This window comes from Miniopterus natalensis, chromosome 14, assembly GCF_054644295.1.
Source record: "Miniopterus natalensis isolate mMinNat1 chromosome 14, mMinNat1.hap1, whole genome shotgun sequence".
NCBI lineage: Eukaryota > Metazoa > Chordata > Mammalia > Chiroptera > Miniopteridae > Miniopterus > Miniopterus natalensis.
The window spans coordinates 54,565,544-54,582,391 of NC_142094.1; the positions used below are offsets into that span (position 1 = coordinate 54,565,544).

General features: G+C 45.4%; 1 protein-coding gene across 2 annotated transcripts; it reads right to left on the reverse strand.

Moving 5' to 3' along the window:
- Positions 1 to 1,187: 1,187 nt before the first annotated feature.
- On the reverse strand, positions 1,188 to 13,987 carry PPP2R2D (protein phosphatase 2 regulatory subunit Bdelta). 2 transcript variants are annotated; one of them, XM_016204130.2, is made up of 6 exons: positions 13,863 to 13,987; positions 10,235 to 10,412; positions 8,554 to 8,718; positions 6,407 to 6,576; positions 6,243 to 6,334; positions 1,188 to 2,733 (listed from the first exon to the last, which is right to left on the reverse strand). In XM_016204130.2, exons 1-6 carry the CDS (start codon positions 13,890 to 13,892, stop codon positions 2,454 to 2,456), a joined length of 915 nt encoding a protein of 304 aa, XP_016059616.2. In that variant the 5' UTR covers positions 13,893 to 13,987; the 3' UTR covers positions 1,188 to 2,453. The 2 variants fall into 2 exon arrangements, with proteins under 2 accessions (XP_016059616.2, XP_087680131.1); XM_087824005.1 differs by lacking the exon at positions 13,863 to 13,987 and adding an exon at positions 13,336 to 13,416.
- Positions 13,988 to 16,848: the final 2,861 nt, after the last annotated feature.

The window sequence follows — 16,848 nt, forward strand, 5'->3', positions numbered from 1 at the left end:
GCAGACTGTGCTGTAACGCTTTTGTCACAAGAGATGCATATGGGGACAGCTCTCTGGAGGGAACCTGGGCAGTACCTTGAAAAATGACCACCTGTACATTCCCCATGACCTGAAACCCACTTCAGGGAATTAACCCTGAACTCAAATCTCAAAACTTGGAAATGGCTGTGCACAAGGATCTACAGTATCTATAATAGGATATAAGTACAAACATGTGCTACAGCTGAAGCTCCTGGCAAAGGATGCAGGTTGAAGAAGCTGTGGCACTTCCACACAACGGGGTACTACCTGCTTCCTCAAAAAAGGGGGGCGGTCAACAACTGACACCAGTGATTCCTAAGCTATTGTCAAGAGTGTCTGTCCCCAGCAGAGAAGACAGTCACTGGCAGGGAGTTTTAGAACAGCCCAGTCCTCGGATGGTCAGTCTCCTGGGGGAGGTGCCACCTGTTCCCCACCCTAGACTCGGCTGCTTGGGAGAAAGTGGTGCAGGCTGCTCAGACTGGCTGCTGCAACCCACCCCTTGGACCCACCCACGCACCCACCAAGCTGTGAGGTGCAGAGACCTACTGGGAAGGGCAGACCATTCCTCGGGATGGCCTATCTTTGCCGGGGACCCTTTGGTGTCAGGCAAGTCGCCCCTGTTGCCGCCACTCAGCTACACAAATCCAGGTTACCAACTTACAGAGCTGAGCTTTCAAGCCTCCAGTAAAACAAGCACAGCATCCTTAGCAACGAGAACACCCACAGAATTAACTTTCAGGAACAGATAAAATGTCTCTAAATAGGAGAGTAGGGCAAGTTCTAGAAAACAAAGGTTATTTCAGAAGTTAAGAATATAAACTAAATAAATCCAAGTCTGAAAATCATAGGATTTTCCCTGATGAGAAAAAGGCTTAACTGGAATCAGGCATAACAGGGACAACAGAGAGAAACTCCTAGAGGCTTTGAGTGTGGCTCCCATGTGACTAGCCCCTTTGAGCAGTGCCAGTGCCCCGGTGGGGGTAAGGACGCACAGGAACAGCGGCTCCTGAGCCAGCTAAAGTGTCCCCAGACCCGCAGCTGAAGTGATGCCTGCAGCCTGCACCTCCTGCTCTGTCCCCTCCAAGACACAGAAGCCTGGCTTTCTACTTGGTGAGAAATACATTTTAAAGAAAAGACAGAAAAGGTGTCCAAATACAAAGTGCAAATCATTTAAAATTGAAAATTTATTAAACTTTTTGATCAAGATAGTGGAAATATATACAACCCTATTTTACTAGAACTTTTTTAAAGGACCAGGGATGGCTAATGCTTCAACAACTGTTCCACATCTCAGATTTATAAACCAGGTCACAACTGATAGACAGTATAAGCATTTTTTAAAAAATAAATGTACTTTTAGCTTCTCAATTTCTAACTCAACATGAACTAAAGTGGCATTGTTATTCAGGGTAGTGAGCAAAAGCATTTGTGTTTCATTAGTAATCAAAACACACCTGTTTCCAGTGTTCGTGAGCCTGGCTTCCCTCCCCGCCACAGCTTTGGGCTCAGGTGTGAGAACCAGTGGCAGCGTGGCCCCAGCACTGTGTGGTTAGTTGTATGGCTTTTGTCCTGGGAATGCTGGTGGCCTCACCTTGTAACTGAGGTTGGTTTTGCCGGCTTATGCAGTGTGAGCGAGCTGTGACAGCAACCCCTCATCCCTACTGTTTTAACAAAAGCAATCACGAGCATTTTCAACCCCTATGAAGCCGAGAGGCGTGGAACCTGGTGTTCATCTCATAGCAGCAAGTCCAGTCAGTTCCTTGCAATTTGCTTTCTCAGCGGTGAGTTAAGGTGTCCCTGGACCTTACCTGGTGTGGCAGAGGTACTATTTCTACAGAAACAAGCAAAGTTAGGAAGCTTGGGACAGGCACACGCTGTACTTCACAGGTCCCACCACCCTGCCCACAAAGGACAAGGTTTCAGGGTGTTCTGAAGCACGATTCTGTGCAACCTCATCATCTGCGACCAAAGAAAAAGGCGACCCTTAGGTCTGGATTAAAAATACTTTGTATAGCGTGTTGCTTTTATTAGGTGGCTACACTAGAAGGTGTGTGTGGGTCAAGCGGCCTGAGCCTGCTTGGCCAGTAGCCCTGGGCGGTCGGCACAGTTGCACGAGAGCCCCAGCTGACAGTAGAGGGATGAGTGACAAGTTTTCTCTTGGGTATTCATTTTTTGGTCTATAAAGTGGAAAGGACGGCTCAGATTTAAATAAATACATTTATTGTAATGGCCTTTATTGAGCTCTGTCCATCAGTCTGCACCAACTGGGTTCTTCGCTTGCGCAGTGACCCCCACGGGCCCCCTGACCCCGTGTACACGGGCTCGTCTAGGAAGGAAACAGGGCGTGCACCCCTGTGCTCCACAGAGCGGACAGCCCACCCCAACAGAAAGCGCCGGGCCTAGCTGTGCAGGATGACACCTGTGCAAGCGTCCTAGTTGGCTTTGTCCTGGAATATGTACAGGTTGTTGGTGGCAGCCACGGCAATAATGTTGTCGGCGGGGTGCCAGGCCGTGTGCAGAATCTTCTTATTGAAGTCCAGACTGTCCACACTGATCTCGTCCTTCTTCCGCTTCCCGCCTGGACACACCCTCCGAGGCTTCAGACTGGCTCGAGGCTTGCTGTTCTCTCTGGAAGCTTCCAGGGTCACGTCCCTCCGACTGTTTCTGTCAAACATCCTGAAGAAGTTGTTGTAGGACCCCGTCATGATTGCACTGTGCCAACAGAGAGAAGCATGTGTAAGCCAGCAGGACTTGATGCCCCGCCACAGCACTGGACCCAGCACAAGCCCAGCCTGTGGTCACTTTCTGGTACCCCTGGGCTACATACAGAACAATTCTTAGAAACAATACATGAAAAGTAATCATGATCAGGAGAGAAACGCAGTGAGAATTTCTTACTGAACTCCATATATATATATAATCGTGTCAGTAAAAATAAATGTTACAGAATAAAAAAGTAATAAATTTCATATTTTAATTACATTAATGCATTTCCAAAAAAGGTAAAAAACAAACCAACTCCACTACACATCATCTGCCCCAGTCATGAATAGCAGTGTCATTTACTTTCAAGTCTTAACTTCCGGGCTGTGTCAGCGATTCAAAGTTGATCAAAGATGCGTTATTAATTCATTAATTTCGAAATGTTTTTCCACAGAAAGCAACAAGTAAAATTAGGAAAAATGACTGGGAGAAGAGGGGAGAGATTTAGAGCCTCATTTCACAATAAATTCTTGATGCGGCAATACTATTTCTTCAGAATTAACCCTGACGGCTTTCAGTGAATCACACATCATCATAATACATTCTATTATACTGGTAAAAACATCTAGTCTTTTTCTAGAAATCAAGAGGAAAAGGGCTGGACGACAGTGAATGTTGCCATGACTTGAGACCTGGCTTTAGAATGATCCAGTTCTGGATGAGATGTGTTCAAAGTTGTTCTGATTTCTCCGAGCAGGACAAGACCAGGATCTCTGCCACTTCTGCAGCCTTCCTCCTCCGACACCCACCCACCCTCGTCACTGCATGAGGAGCGGCTGATCCTCAAGGCACCATGAGAGGGAAGCCTGATGTTTCATTTACAGGTTTCAAGGTTGATCCTGGCTGTGGATCAGTAAATACTTTACTGTCTGGTTAACCTCATCTACAACTTCACAACAGAAAAAAAAGGTAAAATCAGGAGAAAAATCACTCCCGCTAGCTGTGTTTACTCCAGCTGCAGGAACTCTGCCGGAAGCAGGCCTAAGTGGACTCCTAGGAGCGGCTGTCTGTTCTCTAGACAATCTAGAGCATAAGGCAGGGTCGCTCAGCAGCATGGCGCGGGCACAAGGAAAGGGGCCTCCTGCACTTCACTCCACCCCTCAACAGAAGCTTCCAGGCAGAAAGGCAGGGGAGTATTTGAGAAAATGAAAGAACAAGTAATGTTAGCGGAAAGCTTTTGGAAGTATCCGGGGATGGGTTATTTAAATAGATTTTTCATTAACTCAGATATACCAAAAAGCATAAAGAATATACAAGAACATCCATGTACCCACCAGCCACTGCTGACAGTTATATCCTACTGTGTCCCCGGTGGCACAATCACTCAAGATCAGGGTGCACCATCCTGTATGCATCTATAGTCTGAAGAGTTACATAACTTAGACATACACTGTCCTGTGTGTCCTAAATGTCACACAAGCATCAAACCATGTGTATTCGTGCAGCTTGCTGTCTGTGCTCAGTGTCTCCCTGAGACCATCTGCGAGGTACATGTGGTTTTTACTCTACACAGCGACTTTCAACTACTGCACTTGTCATTTCTAGAAGCTCTGTTTCATTCTTGTCCGTACCTCCTAAGCCATTTTTGTCTTGTGCCTGTTCACGTTTGCCTCCTTCCTTTAATCTGTAAGTATTTCTGGCATTATACTCTGGAACGTCTGATTTCAGTATCTCAGTTCTCTGAGGTGAAGTCTCTGACGTACTTGCAGTGGCGTGGTAGGTTTCACCTGTGAGCTCATGTGCACCGACTGTAGCTCGAGGAAACCCTGAGCCCTGGGTGCACCCGCAGAGGCCTTCCGCCATGGGTGCCGGGTGCCCCTGCATGTTCTCAATGGGTTTGCCAAGAATGTGGTCCTTGAGTGCTCTCCACTTGGTCCACTTCTCAGGGTTGTGTCTGCAATGGCCCAAGTGTAGGCTTGTTTACCACTTGCTAGAAAAAGCTCAGTGTGCACTGGCTGTGACGCAGTCCACTGCTTGCGTGGCATCTGCCTGGGCCCCTGGTGTCACTCCTGTGGGACTGAGGAACCAAGGCCAACACAAAGCTCATGCTGCTTTGCTGTGCCATGAGGAACAAGTCCTCTGTCTCTGACCCAGGAGTTTCATGTCCTCAGCCAGCAACCATGAAACACTAAGAGGAGACATGATGGGTAAGCTGGGTACAAGCCCAGAGCTGAAGCTGGTTGCTCCTGCAGATGCCCAGAACACCTCTCCCTCAGTAGATCAAGCAGCCAGTGCAGATACAAACTCCTCATCGCTGTGACGGAGGACACACTCATGGTCACAAACCTCAGGATTTTTATCCACCCCAATCCAACGTCTCAGACAAATTCCCCTGGAACCCATCTGAACGCAGACAGATGCCTTTTCCATAACCCATGAGGGCCCGTTTCAATGTCCAGTCTGCGTGGGCCCATGGCGTGACTGCACCGCTCCTGGGCTGTACAAGCTGAGCAGTGGGGTCCTGGCTCCCTCTTCATTTCTGGCCCTTGTGAGACTTCCCTCCCTTGTGAGCTCAACTGTGCACGTAAGGAGATGTATGGTGTCACATCCAGGGATTTTGCTGTTTGTGCCGAAGTTTTTCAGAATGTCTGCCAGTCCCTTACTGCCAGGAGCACTACGTGACACAAAGTACTATTAAAGATGATCTTCTGCTATCATCTGAAACTGAATTTTTTTTTTTTTAAATATATCTTTATTGATTTCAGAGAGAGAAAAGGAGAGGGAGAGAGAGAGATAGAAACATAGAGAGTCACTGATAGAGCCCACAACCCGGGCATGTGCCCTGACCGGGAATCGAACCCCGATCGCCTGGATCCTAGGTCAATGCTCAACCGCTGAGCCACGCCTGGCCGGGCTGAAACTGAATTTTTTGTATAAAGATATAACCCTCAGTAATACTAGTATTACTGTCTTTAAAGAATGTGCACAAAATAAACTACCGAGGAACCAGAGCTGTCACATTATAAATTAAATCAGGATTTCACCCTGGCCACCTCGACTCTTTGTCGAAGCGTGACAAACAGTAGCTCTGAGGGTATTTTCTGCTGCTGCTCTCTAGACGAAAAGGAAACCTTAACTGTGGCTATCCACACACCTCCTAGTAAATGACCTCCCTACTCCCTTTTCACTCACCTTGGAAATATTAAAAGATATGAAATCATCATTCACTAAACATTTAAAAAACCATCAACATGAACCTAGTACCACACTTACTGTCTAAACATAAAAAGAATTATAAAATAAGCAAGCAGACATCGATTATAAAATAATCGGCTCAGACATCCTGTTTTCCTCATCTCGAGCATGTCACCAGAGAAATGCCTTGGAAAGCCAAGCCTGTCAGCATCCTCCACGCCGCTTGCCCCAGCTCTCCGTCTGTCTCTGGAAGCCACCCGCTGGGCCCGAGGACACCCAAGGGAGACAAGCCTGGGTGGCGGTCAGTCTTGATGCAGGCTTACCTGTCTGGACCATTCCAGCAGCACTCAAACTTGTCGAAGATGCAGTCATTTTCGTACAGAGAACACAGCTTGCTTCGAAGGTACTCATGGACCTTAATGAGATCACAGGATTGTTAGAGAGTGTCACGTGTGAGGTGTGGCGTGTCCTCGTGCAGCGGCCTCACCTGGTGGGTCTCCACGGGCCGGCTTTCCATGTTGAGATCCCAGACCTTCACCGACAGGTAGTCTCGGGTCATCATGTACCGACCACTATGGCTGAATTTCACATCGGAGATGGAAGAAATTATTTCTGAGAAGAAAGATCTACTGCTGGGGTCTTCAGGTTCTTCAAAAACTGAAAAACACAATGTTTTTAGCTTCTGTTTAGAAACTGGACAACAAGTCATTTTGAAGTCCTGGCAGGACTTAGGCCCCGACACTGCTCAAGCTTCCAATCTCCGGATGTTTTCTGGTGTTCGACTTCTGTGCTTAAGATGTTTAGGCAGGACACTCCAGTGCCAGTGGGTGACAAGAGGCAGCATCAGAAGCATGGGCCCTGATTTCACCCAGACTCGGGACCAGCGTCTCCATGGGTGAGGCCTCAGCTACTACCTAGAAAAGCTCCCCAGGACACGCTGACATGAGTCCTGGTTAAGGACCCTGCGCCGACTAGAGGCCGTTACTGCACGGATATCTCTGCATTCTTGTGGCACCAGGCTCTAGCAAGGCTCTAGCCTTGCCCTGTCCCTATCTTTGGAAGACAGAAACGACATCATGAGAGAATGCAGGTGCTACACTCAGGGTGGCTGAGAAAATGCCCCACTTCTTCTGCTGAGTGACCACAACCTCCATCTAGGTACGCCATGGTGCAAATTTTAATAACCAGCATGGCTCACCTGCCACGAGGTTTGTTTTCACTACTCAATGGTCACGATCTACAATGACAAAACGGGATCACTACTTTCAGAAAGATCCTGATCTTCCTTGGCAGACCTGTCTCCCAGTTCGGCTTTCTCAGCAGTAAGTCCACAGCCTTTCACCTGTGTGGTCGTGGAGGCTGCACCCTGAACCTGAGCCCTAGGTACTGCCATGCCTTAGGTTCAGCCAACTTTGGGCAAGGAGGTTGGCACACCTTTTCATTTTAAGCTGCCTTTTTTAAAAAAAATAAGGACTTGTATGTTTGTTGGTTCTGTATTTTAAGTTAAAATTTTTTTTAGATTTTAAAAAATTGATTTTTAGACAGAGAGGAATTGGAGAGGGAAACACTGACATGAGAGCAAAACACTGACTGGCTCCTTCCTGTACTCCCCCTACTGGGGATCAAGCTCAAAACTTGGGCACGTGCCCTGACCAGGAATTGAACTGGCCACCTTTCGGTGCACGGGACGATGCCCAACCATCTGAGCCACACTGGACAGGGCTGAAGTTAATTTTAAGCAAGCTGGTGGCAATACCAAGCATCTAGTCAAATAAATTACTTTGGTGACAAAACTCTTGGAATCTGAAACTGTTCATTCAAGTGTTACCTTGACAGTGGCCACGTGTTCTAAGACCCACTCTTCACTGGGAATTCTACAAAGAGCACAGAATTATTTAAAACACACTTCAGCCTCAAAAAAAGAGAATAGGGCAGAGAGGTGACTGAGCACATTAACGTTAGGCACTCTGGCTGCTCATACACTGATGTGGGAGGCACTCCAGACTGAAAGACCAGGAATGGGCTTCACTGAAAAACAGTGTCGAGATGAATGTCAAGGTGTTGTCTTGAACAGGACGTTTTACTGGGGCACACTTGAGAATCCTCCAGCAAAGTGTCCATAGCATACATCACATCCCCATGACATGCACACTGATTTTCTATAAAGTTGGGCCTATTCTTTGATGGGTAAAAATAAAACAAAACCACAACTTCCTTCACCTAGGAGAGTCAAGGCTTGGGATGAAAGTGCTTGACTTTCCCGAGGGACTGGCTGCCAGTCCAGCACAGCTGCTGATGGCTGAGAAGGGTCACAGGACAAATGCACCTGGCAGCCCTAGCCCTGGTCCCATGCACAGAGGTGGAGGCAGCAGATGGTTCTCAGATGCCCAGCCTGGAGCCCTTCAATGATGCACCGAGTCTCTGGGCAGAGCAAACCTACAGTGGCCCCACCACACTTCCAGGAAGCAAGACCTTGTGGTCCAGTCCACTGCTTCTTGGCAGTGGTCCATGACCGACTGAACCAAGGTGGCCGCACGTGTGCCCGGGCATGGGGGCAAGAGAAGAAAACTTTGTACACACTCCAGAGTCTGGACACAGGATTTAAATGAGCTCTTTCCAACAGGCAGCACTTACACTTAGAGTGTCGGTCGCACAGGGCCGAGGAGCGCATGTCGCACAGCCGGATGGTCCCCTTGCTGCTGCTGTACACAAACACGTTGCACTGGTGAGGGTGGAACTCAGCCGCAGTGATCACCTCTGTCAGCTCCTCCATGTTCGTGGGCTTGATGTCCACGATGTCTGGAAGCGCAGTTAAGGCAGAGCGCTGGGCGGTTTTAGTTAGTCCACAGCCAAGAAAGTACCCCCGCAGTGAGGATTAAGAGATTAGCTGTGAGGCGATTACACACTGTATCCAGCAGCCCTCCAGTAAGATGATCCATACTGAAGCAATAATCAGACTAGGGTAATGGGCCCAATGGGGGCTGGAGACACACAGATACTCTCTCACCAGGGCTGCTTTCCTCCTGTGGCTGCTGTGGATGTTCTATGAAGCCTTCATACAGATCACACAGATTTAATGATGTAAATGAGAAAAGCAAGCACCCACCTACACAAAAATCCCATGCTCTACCCATAAATAACTACACACACACACACACTTCCAAATTCCAAAAGATTCTGTTTTCCCAAGTATCTGACATACCCAGCATCACATAGTAGGTCGCCAAGTACAGCCATCCCTCAAGTGAAAGAAGAGCAGAAGCTGGCTCTGGGCCGAGTCGGAGCTGTAGGGACCAGACCTGTGCTGCCACCATTAACAATTGAGAAATTGACACCTAGGTGACAGCACAACTCAAGGCATGGACACCAGACAGTGTGGCAGACACCCTGGGGATGTGCATGGTGGGGACCCAGGGAAGTTCCCAGGGCACGCAGTGGTGAGTGCCAGAGAAGAGCTCCCAGCAAGCCTGGGGCAGCAGCAGTCAGGCTGGAGAAACAACCAGGGCCACAGATGAGCAGCACCGGAGACCTCAGCACTGTCTGTTGGAGTTTCATAAACTAAGTAACCACATGAAGTAAACCACCAAGTCAAGTAAAGGCAACAACTAATAAAAATTAAGTGTGAAATGCTAGAATTTAAAGTCATATCCTCTTCATTTCATGAGGTTTACATGAGTAAAAGGCTGGACAAGCACATGCCAAACCCCAAGCCTCAGGAGAGTAGTCAAGACTGCTGTGGGCAGCCGGCCAGCACTCCAAAACGTGGAAAAATGTGACTGAAGCTACTTGATACGTACATTTCATAAGGCCCTCATTTTCTAGAGAAATCAGTAACTTAAAATGTGTGATTAGACAGTAATATTTAGATTTCTATCCTAAATAGTAGCATATATCACTTAAAAGATGAATTTTTGACTATTCCTTAAACAGCTCATCTTCTAAAATAGAATTCTTCCATGATCAGTCACTTCTCAGGTTGGGTAATTAAACATCATTTTAACCAAGGCCAGTATTTTCTATTAGGCAGTTTAGCTCCCATCCCCACCAAAAGCAACGCTGAACTTTCAAATGTACACTTCATAAAACTGCTTACGATTCAACCAGGAAGGCAATGGACTTGAGGTGATGCCCATCAGAGAGAAAATTTTTCCCAAAGGTAGGAAGTGGTTGCATTTTAAGGGAGAAACACTTTAAACCACAGAGAACTTACAACCCTGGCTATTAGGCAGCAAGGGCTAGAGGCGGGTAAATCGCTGAGAGCTCCCTATTGAAGAATAAGCCTAGGAAAGTGCGAGACCCGCCCGATGAAGGATACTAAAGCTTCTATCTGTGATCTCTAAATGCCACAGGTTAATTCTCAGGTCATCTGCAGAAAGATACGTTTCATGATCACTGTTTACGGAAATGGAATTTATATGGTATGTGTGAGCATTTGCAAAAATTCGTCGCGGACTTGCTTCTACCATGAGGTCCATGGGCTTCAATATTGGGACCTAAAAATGGAAGGAAACAGGAATTCAAAACAAGACCACAGCAGTATGTAATCAGAACACATAGTAGATAACAAAAGGGACAAATCACCATTCACTGTGAAGTGACAGTTTTATACAAGTAATACCCAAAATAGCAAGTGACAGAGCTGTGGAAATAGGCTACAACATGGGAGGTTGTCTATTTCAAGCTGCTTCTCCTGGCTGCCACCAAGGTTGAAACTTTCTTACGGAAGAAAAGATTAAACTAGCACCTAAACAAACTGCTTCCAGGGCTCTGATGCCTAATGATGTGGCTTCACTGTCCTGTCTGTCCCTGTGGCTACAAGCTGCCAGTCAGCCAAGTCTTCATGGGAGGCTCAGCCGGACCCTCCCTGTCTGCTCTCCTGGTAGCAGACTGGGGGCATGGGCCTTCTCTTTCTCTCCACTAGTGGCCTGCTGCTCAACAAGCACACACTACATGCCATGGAGGGGCGCAGGGCTGGAGGAGTGCACAGGAGGGGCCCTGGGAGAGGGGAGGTGCCATTTCTTAGTTTGGCACTGGCTGCACTTGTGTGTTCACGGGGCTGTTTGCTTACATGGCAAAGGCATTTTCTGCTGTGCATATTATACTTCAATAAAAGGTTTTTAAAAAGGGGCACAGCAACCCCACCTCTGTGATGAGTCAGGGAAGGCTTTCCAGGGAACAGGACACCTACACCAAAATGGAAACGGTGGAGAGTTTGCCAAGTGAAGGACAACAGGAAGGGCCACAGCCCAAGGGAATGGTGCAGTCGTGGCTAACAGTGTCCACATGTGACAAAGAGAAAAAAGGCCCAACATCATTGACATCTAGCAGGAAAGGAGGAGCTTTAAAATCTAACAAAAATTAGTGCTTTATTCTTTTTGTTACTTTTGTAATTCAAAACCAAAAGGAAGTGCCAGAAAGACCAGAAGGAAATCTGTCAATTTAGTCTTCTCTGGCCAAAATTCTTTAGACACAGAAAGACTTCCCTCACTTTAACCAGTTAAGTGCTGACCACACACCTGCTTTCTCTAGAGTGGGAAGTGTCAGTCCTACTCAGTTTGGGACAGGCCTGGCATACCCCTCCAACAGGTATATCTCTAATAATCAAAACACAGGGTGAATGAATACTTACAAGAGAAGACACCTTCCTCTAATTAAACCCATTTTTTGACACTAAAATAATTTAAGAGGAAAAGAAAATTTAAGAAAATCAACAGATCTCACTCTTACCCAGTTAAGTTTAGACAACCCAGCCTGTGACCCCTTACCCCTCCTTTGATAAGAGCAGTTTATGTGGAAGCCGCTCTTCTCATATGCTTCACCAACCACTGATTCCATGTTTTATTCAGGCTATAAGCACATAACAGCAGCCTTGAATAAAACCAAGATTGGACCTAGTAAGACCTATAGTTTTTCCATAACAGCCAAGTGGGCATCTTGTGTGGCGAGCAGGCATGGTCAGGAGAAAACTGTGTCCTAAGAGAAGGTGGTGTGCTCAGGTGGATGGCAGCACTGGGGACAGGCTGGGGCAGGAGAAAGTACACCCCACAAAGCCCCATCCTGCTCCCCTCTATTACACTTGACAGTTTAAGCGAGCGGCTCACATTGGTGACTGTACCCTCATGTCACTGTCACAAACAGGGACCATCTACACTATCATGAACCATGGATGCAAAAGCAGCTGCAGGGGCAACAGAAGGCATTGTCTGGATCACATTCTGGTTCAAATTAGAGTTCTGTAAATTCGATTTGAGCATATTACACAGCCTTCCTGGTCTCAACTCCCTGGAAACACGGCAACACTATCGACGTAAGAGGTCTTATGACCGTCCCATCCTGCATGTCTCCTTGGCAATGCTCACGCGATCACATCCCAGTTTTCCTAACTGCAGTGGTACTGCCTTTGCTGCTGGGCTTGGGCTCTGCCCTGTGCGCCCACTACCCCAGCACCCAGCACAGGAGAACTGAGGAATGGCATTACAGATACACACACTGTCCAGTGTCACTACAGTGGGGAGTGTGGGGAATGTCCTGCAACAACGTCCCTCTCTGCAGAGCCTCAGCTACAGTCTGAATGTGTGCACTACCAGCCTTCAACTCATAAACAATTGAACATGTTTTCAAACACATGAGGCAGCTCTGTTTTGGGGACCATCCGCACTACCTTGGATGCCTGCCTTCCTGCACCGTCCTGTCCACAGTGGCACTTCCTGGTGTCACACGAGGCATGCCAGCCACGATGAATGTGTTTTACATCCTTCACTACATTTCATCACATTTAAGATACTATCCATGGTGTTCATCCCCAGGCCAATTATAAGACACTGAGATTTTAAGTTTTACTCAACTTCATAGAGGTTAAAAATGTGAAAAAAAATCTAGGTATCAGAACTGATGAAATATGGCCATTTCTTAATGTACCCAGGGGCACCAAAAAGGAAGTGGTAAATTCAACAAAAAAGGTAATGATGCTCATGGACCAACAGGCAAGAATTCTGAGGTATTAGACCTGCCTTAGTTAACTCAGAGGAAATCCAACTAAAACCCCCTTAAATTCATCTTGGTGGCCCATAGGTCATCTTTCAATTTGCAACCTGTGCTATGTCACCTCAGGAGGTCATCAACTCTGCCATGTGCTATTCTAAACCTATATAGTGAAAGGCAGTTGATACATTTAGAAAGATTCCTGTTGTGGAATTAAATCGGAGTCTTTTCTTCAGTATTACTGTATTTTCTTAAGATAATGTGTGACTTTCGCTCTTGTGAAAGAGGAATCTCATTTCTAACATGTATACGTACAACGACTGTATTATTACATGTAACTTTCTGAATCAAGAAGGCAGATAACAGCTGACTTAGGCATTATTCTTGATCAATTTATGAAAAGTACTGATAGTTTAAAGAAAACGGAATGTATACCCGCAGTGCTGTAATTCTAAATGGGTCTCGAAGTCGTCCATCTTCATCTTTCAAGTTATAACCTTCTGCTCTTTTATCCCGTTCACTTATTTTCCATAATTTAATAGTTTTATCTGAAAATAAAAACCTCATTCTCCATATTAAAAGAAAAACCATATTATCATGCACCACTATTAGTTGGGTATTAGACTAGAAAAGTGTGTATTTCCAATTATGGGTGAACACTAGTTTCCTACATAAGGAACGATGTCAGAGCTAAAAATGGGGAGAGTAACACTGGTGCTTTGTCCACCTGCTGAGGGGTTTCTTTTCCTTTTTTAAGTATGTGGTACTAGGGGAAGGAGCATGTGTATGTGCACATCCTTTGAGTTTTCAACCTATCACTTGTTTCCTAGCTAATAATTACCCTCCCTGCAAAGTTTAAAGCAGAAATAGCTTTGGGAATAGGTTAAAATAAAAAAGAACCTACACACAGAAAGTTAAATAAAATCCTAAATCAAATATCCATTAGAAACAAAAGCTCTTACCATTTGTAGAGAGTAGAAAATGAGCAGCATTCTGTTGTGGTAACCACCTAATTTTATTAATTTTTTCCTCAATTTCTAGACTTTTCAAATAGTCAAACTCTGGTTCATGACTTTGAAAGGTACTGTAAACATTATATTCCCCCCTAGAATGAGGGCGGCTTTTATTCTGCAAGGAAACATAAAGCTGTTTTAATGAACAAGAACAGGGCAGGGAAAATGTTAGTACTATCAATTGACCACACCAGAGATGGGGACTGCTAAATGGCAGGGCCATGTAATGAGCACCACTCAGCAGCTACAACACATGAGTGGAGCCGGCATGGGAAATGCCCATACATAATTAAATACCTGTAGTAAGAGGCCTATCATGCACATTTTTAAAAACAAACAACAAACAATTCTCTACGCTATAGTCAAAGCTGAAACCATGCTTGGGAAGATGTACGCTTTCGTCGAAATAATGACCAACTCTGGGAAGGTAGAGAATCAAGTTTGATTTGGAAGTAACATGGAAGGAAAAGACTCTCTTTCTCCCCTAAAATGAGGGCGTGGGGACTTGATCGGGGCTGGATGACAGTGAGCTGAAACACAGATACCCAGAGATAATTTTGGAAAGAAGATTCTACATGGTTAGAGTGATATCAGAAGGGTTGACTGATTTCATTGGGAGTGTGGATTGTAAACTACTGACCTCTTGTTCCCGCTGAAAAATAACAACTCTGCCACCCTTGTCTCCTGTTGCAAGAAGATCTCCAGAGTAATTAAATTCAACAGTTGAGATGATGTCAGCTGTCAATAAAATACAGAGGCAATTTACCAGATTACAATTGTGAGAGAAGCCACAGTGAGTATAAAAAATCAATAAGAAGGGTCAAAAGAGAGATAAACACACATAAAACTCTCTCCCTGGATAAAGCCAAACTTTCATGGGAAACTTGTAATTAACAAGCAGTCACTTACCGGTTCTGAAGCCCAGAGCTGACAGCATGTGTGAATTTATGGTTTTTCTGAAGTGTAATGCCTGGTCCCTGGTACACCAGGATTTATCTAGACTGGTTGTCTTAATGTAAGGATGTAGGGTAGAAATTTGGAAAATTAATATTGTAAACAAAAATCTGGTCCTAGGAGACTGTTGCCTAATGTATAATGCATGCCTAATATTAACTTTTAAAATAAATCTGATTGTTACATAATATTAACAGACACATTGTAATTTTTATGAAGTAATTTTTGTTGGCTTCTTACAAAATGACATTACAGACAGTACAAGTTCTACTCCATTGTCTGGATAAAGTCACCACTGCTGATAATGACAATGCCATTACCTATTGAGACACTGTTGGTCAGAAACTGAGATTTCTGACACTATCAACACGAAGACCTTGGACATCAATCTCTAGGGGTAAAAGCCCATGGGGTACAGAAAACATGCCAAGTGCTGGAAGAAATACACTCCTGGATGGACTCTGGAGGAAACAGTTTCCCCTGCAGTTCCTGCCTGAGTGCTGACTGAACAATGACCAAGGTGTGGGTGTGGTCTCTCAAGCGGCCGCAATAGCTGGTTCTATGACCACAGCGAGACTCAATCTTTGTCAAATGCCCCAGAAAACCTCATCTCTCTGGCTGCTCTGAGGAAAGACTAGTTCACTTCAAACCATTCCTGCTGCTGGGGCACCAGCTCCAAGGGCGTGTCCATTGGCAAATGCCAGTGACCGCTTGGGGCGCAGGGCCACTGAAGTCGGGGTGCTTAAAGACACACTGCTGAACAGATGTCAGATACGATGTCTACACCAGAAACAGACCCCAATATTTAAATCACTTGAAGACTGCCCCCAAAGTGGCCACAAAATAATACAACTCTTAGAGGTATGCACAAGTACTTTCATCAAAGAATTATGTGATTTCTTATTGCAATGGCACTGTTGACTGACTTATAAAAATATACTGAATTCTATTTCCTGGGATTTCTTTTCTCTTAAAAAAATCTTCAGTTAGACTTGGGAAAAGGATTAGGCTTCTTGTTAGATGTGTCAGTTTTTAAACTAAATTATTCAAAATAACCTAATTTGCTTAAATGAGACTGAAACATTCTGTATTGGACTAAAAGGGACTAAATCTATGCCATTTATACCCAGGGGGTGTACCATATAATTAATGGTATTCTAGCTCTGTCACCTGGATTTTCAAACTTAATTAAAATGGACTGAATCTTTTATTTTATTATTATTATTATTTTTTAAATATATCTTTATTGATTTCAGAGAGAGGAAGGGAGAGGGAGAGACAGACAGACAGAAACATCAATGATGAGAGAGTCATTGACCGGCTGCAGCCCGCAACCTGGGCATGTGCCCTGACCGGGAATCGAACCCCGATTGCCTGGATCCTAGGTCGATGCTCAACCGCTGAGCCATGCCTGGCCGGGCTCTTTTATTTTTTAAAATCATCTTTTAAAGTTGGTTTTTGGGGAGGGGTGAAGGATGGGAGGGGGAGAGACACATTGCTGTGACAGTGATACATCGATTGGTCTGCTGCCTCCTGCACGCCCCCTACCAGGGATCTAGCCCAAAATCCAGTTATATGCCCTGACTGGGAATCAAACCAGCAACCTTTGAGTGTACCAGATGATGCCCAACCAATTGAACCACACCAGACAGGGCTGGACTGAATCTTTTAAAAGAGAATTTCCCATAACTGTCAGTGGTGAGAAGTTATTTTCATTAACCTACGTAAATCTGCATAAACTTAAAATGAGAAATAGCTTAGAAGAGACCTAAAATAAAAATAACTGCAAACTAAATACTAAGAAAATTACAAAGCCAATAAGATTTAAATTACCCACATGAATTTAATCTTATGCATACTACTTTATAAAACTAGAGTGATAGGAAAAGTGTAAGTATGACACTGACGGCGGGCACCAAGCTGGGCATTTATAAACTACCGTGTACCGCGTGATGCCTCACTTCTGTTGCTTTCTGTCTGC

Coding starts and splice junctions, on each gene's coding strand:
- PPP2R2D (XM_016204130.2), bottom strand. CDS start 13,892: ATGCTGCTCATTTTCTACTCTCTACAAATG. Junction 8,719..10,234: donor GATCACAGATAGAAGCTTTA/GTATCCTTCATC, acceptor CTGCGCTTCCAG/ACATCGTGGACATCAAGCCC. Junction 6,577..8,553: donor GTGCGACCGACACTCTAAGT/GTAAGTGCTGCC, acceptor TGTGTTTTTCAG/TTTTTGAAGAACCTGAAGAC.